Source organism: Lolium perenne, chromosome 3 (assembly GCF_019359855.2).
Source record: "Lolium perenne isolate Kyuss_39 chromosome 3, Kyuss_2.0, whole genome shotgun sequence".
NCBI classification, from domain to species: domain Eukaryota; kingdom Viridiplantae; phylum Streptophyta; class Magnoliopsida; order Poales; family Poaceae; genus Lolium; species Lolium perenne.
Genome location: NC_067246.2, coordinates 33,001,186 through 33,011,689, shown reverse-complemented (window position 1 = coordinate 33,011,689; position 10,504 = coordinate 33,001,186). Strand labels below are relative to the sequence as shown.

General features: G+C 47.6%; 1 protein-coding gene across 1 annotated transcript; it reads left to right on the top strand.

Moving 5' to 3' along the window:
* The first annotated feature begins 5,743 nt into the window (after positions 1–5,743).
* LOC127340795 (uncharacterized) lies at positions 5,744–10,504 on the top strand. Its single transcript, XM_051366539.2, has 3 exons — positions 5,744–7,191; positions 7,944–8,043; positions 10,010–10,504. Exons 1-2 carry the CDS (start codon positions 5,826–5,828, stop codon positions 8,012–8,014), a joined length of 1,437 nt encoding a protein of 478 aa, XP_051222499.1. The 5' UTR covers positions 5,744–5,825; the 3' UTR covers positions 8,015–8,043; positions 10,010–10,504.

Genomic DNA, 10,504 nt, shown 5'->3' with positions numbered 1-10,504 from the left:
AGATATTAGTCACTACGCCTTCTAAGTTTTCTAAACCAGATAAAGCCTCTACAAAACTCAACTAACAAAATGGAACATTGGAGCGATATCCAGCATCAAAATCTGCCGCCTGAAACAAAACGGAAGGCAATCAAACACATGCTAACATGCCAGCAATAATAGCTCATAGGCGAGCCTGCCACAACATGATTGCTTGAAGAGAACAAAGTAAATTGAAGGTACCACAAGTCAAGTACTAATTAATCGAAACAAGTCAGTGTGCCTTCAACATTCTGCTAAAATTAGATAGTACATGGGAGTTAATAAACTAAGCGATTAATTTCTACAAATCAACTTCACTAACTTCACAGCTGACCAGGGCATATTGTGTACAAAACGGAATAACCTACACCCAACAACCCATTTCTACATCTCGGCCACCAGAACAGAACTCTAGGTACCTGTGGAGCAAGGAATACCACTATCTCGGGTGTACTTTGGAGTCTTTGACATAAACAGTACTGATATGAGGAGCACGCACACAAGTACAAAAAAACATGCTTGCAGTTGCCACAAAGGCATAAACCAAATGAACCGCGAGATTATAATTGCAAGTACACAGAGGCATATCCAAGGCATCACATATCCAACACACAACATACAAAATGGAAGAACGTAAAGGGAAGAAGACTGCATCTCAGCAACCAGACTGTAATTGTGGAGCAATCAATTTCATCAGTCAAACCAATTTGTCCAACTCGTTATGGAAAAGCCATTAAGTTATATATCACAATTTGATCTGACTTAAACTGTAACTTAACTAGTATTGTGGGAACTACACCAAAAGCACCAAAACTGAATCATGTCAACATTATTGGACTGAACCAGAATTGGAAAGAACGAACAGCTACAGACGTACATTTAACTCGCAGTGCCACACCTGAAACTATTGTTGTTATATTCTCGCCTTGTTTAAACAGAAGAGCTTTTGGCTACATAAGGTATTTAGGTCGGCTAAAATATTAATGGTTTAACTAACAACATTGGAGAGAAATACTGAACATCCTAGCTTATTCAATTATTTGAAATACTCCTTTCTATTATGGGCTTCAAGCTCATAAGCATATACATTTTAGAAATATTTTCAGCCAAGTTAGTACAAAATAACAAGGCCATTCAATTTGCAGATATATTTGTCAACCATAGCTTATACATCAACAAACATGACAACGAAAAAATAGAAGTAAAACAGATGATAGGCCAAAACAGAAGTATGTGAAAAGATCAGTGTTCAGACATGTCAGGTAAAATAGAAAATAGAACTGCAACCCTGATTGGTCTTCAACACCCCTCGGGAGTACTCTGGAGTCCGAGTGCCTTCAGAACATGCATTCACAAGATGGTGCCGTTTGTATGATATCTGAAGAAACTATTAGTAAGAATAAATCTGAAACAACTTATCTAGCAGGTAAGCCAAATAAGTTGTTTCATGGTTATGCTTACTGATCTTTTCTTGAGATTTCGTACAAACAAGATGCTCGGACTCCAAAGCAGTCCCAAGGGTGTGGAAGATCAGGGCTGCACTAGTAGAAAAAGAGACTTTGGTTCAGAGCTGCCTGGAGCTTTAGCACCGGACCAGCTACGAACCCAGATTTAAAGGGTATATTAGCACCGGTTTGAAAGGCTAGAGTTTTAGCACCGGTTCATGCGGGAGCTTTAGCACCGGTTCATATCACGAACTGTTGCTAAAGGGTTTCTGTCAGCCGCGAACCCTTTAGCACCGGTTCGTGTTATGAACGGTGCTAAAGGTGTACCCTTTAGTACCGGTTCGTAAAACAAATGGGTGCTAATGGTTTTTCTGCTCCCCACGCACCTTCACCCCCTGTGGATCACCTTTTTTAGCTCTATAAAATACAAAAGAAAATGATAGAAAATTTAAAAAATAAAATCTTTTGAGATTCCTGTATGTTAGGCAACCTACTATTAGGGAAAATTAACAAATTTGAATTTTGACTTTCTTGCATAAAAAGTTTAGAAAAAGGTAAAATGGCATTAACTTTTACGTACGACGTCGGAAAAAACATATAATATATCAAAATGATGGTGGCAAGCAATAAACATATTTGTTGTCGTCTCCCTCAGGAGATGAGATCCTTAAACCCTAGCCACCGCCTCCAGCGCACCGCCGTCTTCCTCCTCACGCGCGGCCACGGCGCCGAGTCACCAACGTCCGCGCCTCCAGCCTCGCCACCCTCTCTTCCACCCATACAACCTCCGCCCTAGACCTGGTAGAACCCTAGCGTCTACCAATTTGGTATCATATTGCTCCGGATCGATCATGTCTTCGGTCCTTCCCACCGCCTCCATCGTCGGCACCACCGGCGCGCTTGCGACCACCATGGGTGCGCCGCCGATCACCTCCGGGTCGGCTGCCTCCATCAACCTTGCGCCGGTCCTCGACCCGGCCGCTGTCCTCTCTCTGGCGGAGCTCACGACGGCTGTCCGCGACCTCACCCTGGCGGTCTCGAACCTCCGGACGTTCCTCCAGGGGCCCTACGTGCCGTTTCCGCCGATCTCGGGGATCGTCGTGCCACCATCACCGCCGCCGGCCACGATGCCCGCTCTGCCTCCGTCGGCCGCCGCCTCCCACCAGGGGGTCGCGATCACGCAGATCAGGTTCCCGCCATCGCCGTCCCAACTCCCGGCCTGGCTCGACGCGCCCGTCTTCACATCGGCGCCTACCCAGCCGACAGTTCTCCAGCAGGCCGCGCCACTCGCGGCCACCACCGTCGGCGGCTTCGCCGGATGCGGCGACCCGTATGCGGGGGGTCCATGGTGCCGCACTACTCGTCCCCCGCCGCTATGGCTCGTCACGAGGGAGCCTATGCTGCCGCCCCGCACGTACAGCTGCCGCCCCGCTTCACCAAGTTGGAGTTCGCCACCTACGACGGTACCGTCGACCCCCTGAACTGGCTAAACCAGTGCGACCAGTTCTTCCGGGGGCAGCGGACACTGGCGTCCGACCGCACGTGGATCGCCTCCTACCACCTCTGCGGCGCCGCCCAGATGTGGTACTACGCCCTCGAGCAGGACGAGGGCGGGATGCCTCCGTGGGAGCGCTTCCGCGACCTTTTTCCTCCTCCGGTTCGGCCCCCCGATACGCGGGAGCCAGCTGGCCGAGCTCGGCCTCCTTCCCTTCACCTTCTCGGTGCAGGACTTCGCCGACCGCTTCCAGACGTTGGCGTGCCATGCGCCTGGCATTACGGCTCGCCAGCGCGCCGAGCTCTTCGTCGGCGGCCTGACCGACCACATCTGCGTCGACGTGGAGATGCGCGAACCACAGGACCTGCAGACAGCCATACACACGTGCTTACGAGCAACGCGCCCTCGCCATGCAGCACTCCTTCCAGGGCCGAGGAGTGCGTCCTTTCCCCGCTCTGCACCGCCGGCCCCGGCGCGCCATGCCCTGCCCCCGCGGCCCCAGCAGCGCCTACGCGCCCCTTCCGCCGACTGACGACGGCCGAGCAGCTCGAGCAGTGTCGCAAGGGCATGTGCTTCAACTGCGACGAGCCCTACGCGCCAGGTCACGTGTGCGCTCCCCTGTTCTACTTGGAGACCGTCGATGACGGGGACGTGGAGGTCCTCACCGCGGAGCTCGACGGCACGACCCTCTTCGAGCCTGGCGTCACGACCTACGAGCCGGTCGATGCGACCGCCTTCGTCGTCTCTCTACACGCGCTGGCGGGCATCAAGATGGCGAAGACCATGTTGCTTCCGGTGACGATCAACAGGGCGCGCCTCACCACGCTTGTGGACACGGGCTCGACGCACAACTTCCTGTCCGGGGAAGCCATGCGCCGTCTATCACTTCAGCCATCGGGAGCCGACAAGTTCAGCGTCACCGTCGCCAACGGGGACCGCCTTGCTTGCCAGGGCGTGGCCCGACAGGTCCCCATCCTCATCGGCGATGAGCAGTTCTCCATCGACTGCGTCGGCATCCTGTCCACACTCGGTCCCATCCTCTGGGACTTCAACGCGCTGACCCTCATCTTCTGGCGCGTGGGCGGCCGTCGCGTCCAGTGGGCATGCATCGGTAGTACAGGGCCCGTGACCCCTCAGCTCCAGCTGATGGCGGCCGCGCACGACGAGGCGCACCCCCTCCTGGCCGACTTCCTGCAGCAGCACAACGACATCTTCGATGAGCCACAGGGCCTACCGCCGGCGTGCCCTTGTGACCACCACATCCACCTGCTGCCGGATACGGCGCCCATCGCCGTGCGCCCGTACCGCTACCCCCAGCTGCAGAACGACAAGCTCGAGCGTCAGGTGGCGGTCATGCTCGCACAAGGCATCATCCGGATCTCGACATCACCGTTCTCCGCGCCGGTGCTCATGGTGCGCAAGACCGACGGCACGTGGCGTTTGTGCGTCGACTATCGCACCCTCAACGACAGGATGTCCAAGGACAAATTCCCCATCCCCGTCGTGGACGAACTCTTGGATGAGCTAAATGGGGCGTGTTTCTTCACCAAGCTCGACCTGCACTCCGGCTTGTGTATGATGCCTAGAGGGTTTCTGCGAACGATGGGGATTTCCATTGGTTGTGTGTTCATTTGTATATGCCAATAACGGCAGAGATAAGTACATGGAAGATTACAACTGATAGAGGAAAACAAGGGATTGATCTTGATCTTATAAACCGATCAGATCAGTGACATATCTATCTGAACTACCATCTATCTCTATCTGGACTTCCGTCTAGTTCCATCTGAACTTCCGTGACGTGACAATGCTAGTTTGTACTCTAACATTGTGTTGGTGAAAATTTGTACGAGTTCATCGGGCAGCTGGCAATAGTATCGCCCAGGGAAGCGGGTCATGGAGGCCATCCTTGGCTGTGGCCCAGTCTTCCCAACTTAATTTCTCTTTCAAACAGTAGATTGAGGCCATAAAAAATCAAAATACATGTACATATTACAATATTGGCCCGTCCTATCTCATGGGCTGATGAAATTGGCCTCACCTAGTTTGATCGACACGCTCCGCCACTGGTATCACCTACAACGGGTACTCGTATCAACAATGAAATCTAGCCTTTTCGCAAAAAGAAAAGCAGTGACATAGTGGATAGTTTTGCAGTGTTAGAACACTATACAATATGTGGTAGATAGTTCTGCGGTGCAAGTTTCGTGGTACCGTAGTTCCTCTTTTCATATTTCCATAAATGGAACATATGATCGTAACTTTTTTTTAGACCCCAATAGGGCGCGGCAATTCAGCGTGTGACCCAGTGTCGATCTGACACGTGGCAACCTCAAAATACGGAATTGACATCGCGCCGTGGATGAAAAGATCGGTCGGTTGGGGTTTAGTCGCGCCACGGCGCATGGGCGGGAACGCTTGCACTCCATAAATTCCGTAACTTTTTCATGAGCTTATAAAAGTGCAAATATCTATGAACAGATATGTGAGTGCTTTTTCTGTGCAATTATTCGAAAAGTTAGCATGACTTTTGGGAAGTATATAAAAAATAGTTTCATGTACACCAAGTTCTATTAAATCGCTATAAGTAAGGTTTGAAAATATGGACAACCATAGGACGGACCGTAGCTAAAAATTCCATACTACTGCCAAAAGGACGGGTTTCACTCTTTGGTTATTTTGTATTTCCATGGGATTTTGCCAAAATTTTCTCGTGGAGTTTGCCAGATTATTACATACGGAGTAGCAAACTATTTGGACTGACCGAGTGCGCACTCTCAGTATTCTAGATCTTGGCGGCGCAGAGGACAGCAGCCCACGGCTCGGCTCCATCCTCAAATCCAGGCCAGGGAGGAGCCGCCGGGATGGCACGCCGCCGCAGCCCGCGCCCCCGTCCTCAAATCCAGGCCAGTCGGGACGCCGCTGGAGTGATCCGCCGCCGCAGCCCGCGCCTCCATCCACAAACCCAGGTGAGTGAGGAAGGAGCCGGGGTGACACCCCGCCGCAGCCCGCGCCTCCATCGCCATATCCAAGCGAACGTGAAGGGCGCCGGAGTGATCGGCCGACGCCGCCGCCGTAGGCGTGGCAGCTCGCCCGCGGCTACTGCCTCCCTGCCGGACGGCGACGACATGCTGCGGGAGATTTTCCTCCGTCTCCCGCCGCAGCCGTCCTCCCTCCCGCGCGCATCCGCCGTATGCAAGCAATGGCGGCGCATCGTCGCCGACCCCAAGTTCCACCGCCAGTTCTATGCACACCACCGGAAGCCGCCCCTGCTCGGCGTCTTCCTGCGGGGGGGAAAAGAGGAAGGTATCGTGTTCAACCCCATCCTTGACCCTCCCGACCGCATCCCCCCTCGACGCTTGTCCCTTGAACTCCCCAGCAACCGCGACGATCACGATTTGCTCAACTGCCACCACATACTCAGCAACCACGACGATCACGATTTGCTCAGCTGCCGCCACGGTCTCGTCCTCGTCAAAGAGTGTGTGAGCGGCGAGGTCATTGTGTGCGACCCCATCACCGGGAAGCAGCGCCGAGTCGCCGTACCGCCGGTGTTCAAGTGGGACCACTTATGGGGGGTGGTTCTCTGCGCTGCTGGTGACCAGGGCCACGTGCACGGCAGCTGCCACTCGAGCCCATTCAAGGTGGTCTTGTTGTCCTTGTTCAGACAAGATAGGCAATCTCTCGCCTGTGTCTACTCCTCGGAGGCTGGAGAATGGGGCGATCTCATATTAGGAGAGGGTCCATATTACATTCAAAATTTTACTGCATATGCAACCCTAGTTGGTAATGTCCTTTACTGGTCGTTCAACGGTAATTGCATACTTGAGTTTGATTTGGGTCGACAGAACCTAGCTGCAACTGCGGGGCCTCCTATTACACCTGATTTCTACTATGGTGATTCTCAAATCATCCATGCTGAGGATGGCTCTGTTGGATTCGCCATATTGGCTCATTCCCGCTTCCGAATGTGGCAGAGAAATGTCAATTGTCAAGGCGTTGCTACATGGGTGCCTTGGAAGACCATTGAAATGTGTAACATTCTTGGGCTCTCTCTTCAGACATGGGAACAGATGACATGGATGGGGTATGATGAGGATAATGATGTGATATTTTTATATGTCGGCCCCAATGTCTATTCGGTTCAACTTAAGTCTATGGAATCAAAGATAATTTACGAAACCAATTGGATCAGTGAAATTCATCCTTTCACCAGTTTCTATACAACAGGTGAAAAATTCTCATCCTTAATCCTTATATAGTAGGAGTAACCTAATCTGGTCATGTTTTATACATGATTGATTGACTGCCTTCTTTATTATTCTGAAGTGTTCACTAACAACTTTAACTTACCAATTGTCTCTTTTCTGGATATGCAAACTTATAGCTATATTCTTTAGTTCTTATTAGATATAGTTGTCTTCACTCCTTTTAGATACCAATGAAATGTTGAATGAGGAACTCAGGTGGCATGATTGGAACCTCAAAGCTAGTTATATTCTTTTATCCTGTATGTTGATTTGTTGTTGTTATTAATCTTAACCGCATAACAATAACCTCTGTTGAAATTCACTCTTTCGGAATAACTCTGAAATAGTTGCATTTCATGTCTCTAGTTAGGCTTCACTTCTTTCAAACTGAAACACTCACCTTTTGTCGCTAGAGTTTATTAGCTTGGGCATGTTTTAATTTTGTCTACTTGACATGAGGCATGAGTTTACATGAGAAAAGTTCTACACGGTATTTTTTTATCTGCTAAATTCTTCATTATGAGGTAGCTATGTATACTATTTTCAGGAATTCCTTTTCATTTTACAATATATGTAATATTTTGTTCACTATTTTTAGTATCCCATATTAGTTATAAAACATCTATGAAAATTGTGTTACGTTGCACAAGTTATATTGTCAGCTCATCTATGTAATGACTCCATTTGTCTTCTCCCCTTAATTGTTTTTTATTTCTAACCTTATGCTTCTAGGAACATCCATTGATGGTGGGTCTAATCCAGCTGAAATGCTGCATGGTACATCGGATGCTTGTCTAGTTTGATGGATTAATGTACTGAAATAGTTCAGCTGGTAAGATTTTCTGAATATAGTTTTTTGAATTTGGACACTTTAATTATTTTTTTCTATGGTAAATAAAAAATTGCCAATGTGGGGAATATGCACCCCTAAATTTCTGTCCATTCGGCTATGGGAATTCAAAGATGTGAATAACACAAACAATAAGGTGCCAACACAAAACTATGCCTTGATGCTGGATTAAGGCCTTATGTTTAAACTATGCCTTTATGCTGAAATTACCTATATGCTCCTATCTAGCCATCCCTTGAGTTGCCCAATTTTCTTTGTTGTTTCAAAATTGATATGCAGAATGCAATTCTTACTGCAAACATTTCTGTCCATTTCAATGTTTACTCTGTTGCCTTGAGACTGAGGTTGCTGCTGCTGTCCACTACCACATTTTTTTTTTTTAAAAAGGGGCAAAGGATTTGCCATCAGAAAGGATTCTGATGTGAGCAAACAATCCAATACATGGCTAAACAGAAAATCTTGAATGTTTAAAGCTCTTGTACTGAAAGTCTCCTAACATCCAATACCTGATATATCCAAGAGGAAATTCCTGCTTATTTGACACTGGGTTAAAATGTGCTTCCTTATTTGACACTGGAAATATTTTTCTTCCTTATTTGACCCGGAGTCTAAAATTTCTGCCTAATATGACACTCCCGTCCAATCCGTTAGACTGCACCGTCAGTTTTCCGTTCCTTGGACTAAATTACCCCTCACTAAGCGGGTCGCGCGGGCGCGTTCTTCCTTGGCAGCGCCGAGTTGGCGGCACGTTGATACCTTCAAATGCTGCCGCCGCCGTTTACCTCTAGCGCATATCGTTCTGCTGCCGCCCGATCCAGGAGACGGCAGAAGTTGACAACGGTTGTGCAGAATTAACGGAGCAGGCATCGATCGGGGCTACATCGTCGGTTCAGATACTCGTGTAGTGCCTCCTTCCGCCGCATGGATTCCGCTTTTGGCACTGGCGGGCAGCTCGTAGATTCTTGTGTTCAAGTAGATAACTAGGTACACGATGCAGGTTCATGTGCCCACCCGGCTAATGCTACATCGACTTTGCCTTGGGTCTAAACTGGGAAGTAAATAATCACTTCAATGAAGAATACATGTGAAATTTCTTGCTTGCACTCCGTGCTTCTGATTCATTCCGAGGACCAATCTTTGAGGAACAAGACATTTCAAATTTGTCATTAACATATTAGCGCCAGCCAGGTTTATCATCAAATGATATTTGGCGCGCAGCCCTGAACTTCCCAGTTGTGTCAGCGACGCCCTCGAGAGCGGAGACTTCGAGTAATGCTAACCTACTGTAGCTTAGCTTGCTGTAGGTTAAAACTTGACTTTTTTGTCACATATTGTACCTAGGGTTAGAGCGTCTTTTTATCTGTCATTTAACATTGTCAGTAGTGAAAATGAACTACAATGTCATATTGGGAAAGATATTTTAGACTCAGTGTCAAATAGGGAAGAAAAATGTTTTCGGTGTCAAATAAGGATACAAATTTTAGCCCAGTGTCAAATAAGGAAATTTCTCTATCCAATTACAGTTATTGTTTCATGATTTTAAGCTCTTAAATCGAAATGCTCCATATTAGTTCATGAATTATGATCTCACTGGTAGAGAGGGTGACTCGCACTTGCTACTTTATCTTAATGGCAGAAATCTCCTTTATGGGCCTGTAAAGATATCTAAAAGTTGTTTCTCCACATTTGTAATACCCTGTAGTATTTTTTCCCTATAAACGTTAAAGTTCTTATGCACCGCTATTTCTATCAGTACATATATCATACGTGTCTCAACTTTTGGTAGAACTGCTTTTGGAATTAGATGATTTTTCGAAGGATAATTAATTTTTATTTGTTATAACATAGATTTGAAAATGGGCAATGTTCTGTGGAAAGTTTATTTGAAGAATGATGTGGAAAAACAACCTGAGATTGTACTAACTTTGCCACTGCCTTTTTCATGTAGGTTAATTTATCAGCTGAGTGTTACTTGTTGTCACAATGGATTTTGTCAATAATTAAGCTCTGTATTGTCAAGCTTTTTCCGATGATGCCAAGATGACAGTTGGATGTAGCGGTGCAAAAATTCAAGAGAAGACGATACCACAGGTAGTGCTGATGAGTGATGAGCCTAGAGGCTGAGATGGAAGTTAACTTGAGGAATAGCGTTCGGAACAATGTCCCGCAAAAAAAAGTTACTCCCCCCGATTCATGTTACCTGTCACTAGTATGGATGTATCTAATACTAAAATGTGTCTAGATACATCTATATTAGAGACACTAATATGAATTGGAGGGAGTGGGATTGTTGATGTTTAAAGAAAAGTTTCATAGGCGATATGGTATATTTTTTGGTTTAGATTTTAGTATGTGATATGTTTCTGAAACCTTGATCATTTTCCTTTTGGTGTCATGATTCCAGAGAACTCTCTGTATGTCCAGGTTTGACATCAACTAGTTT

What these genes read in the sequence shown, in the direction of transcription:
- LOC127340795 (XM_051366539.2), top strand. Translation starts at nt 5,826, where the DNA reads ATGGCACGCCGCCGCAGCCCGCGCCCCCGTCCTCAAATCCAGGCCAGT. An exon ending in CACCAGTTTCTATACAACAG is followed by an intron (nt 7,192 to 7,943) that starts GTGAAAAATTCT and finishes TTATGCTTCTAG; the next exon opens with GAACATCCATTGATGGTGGG.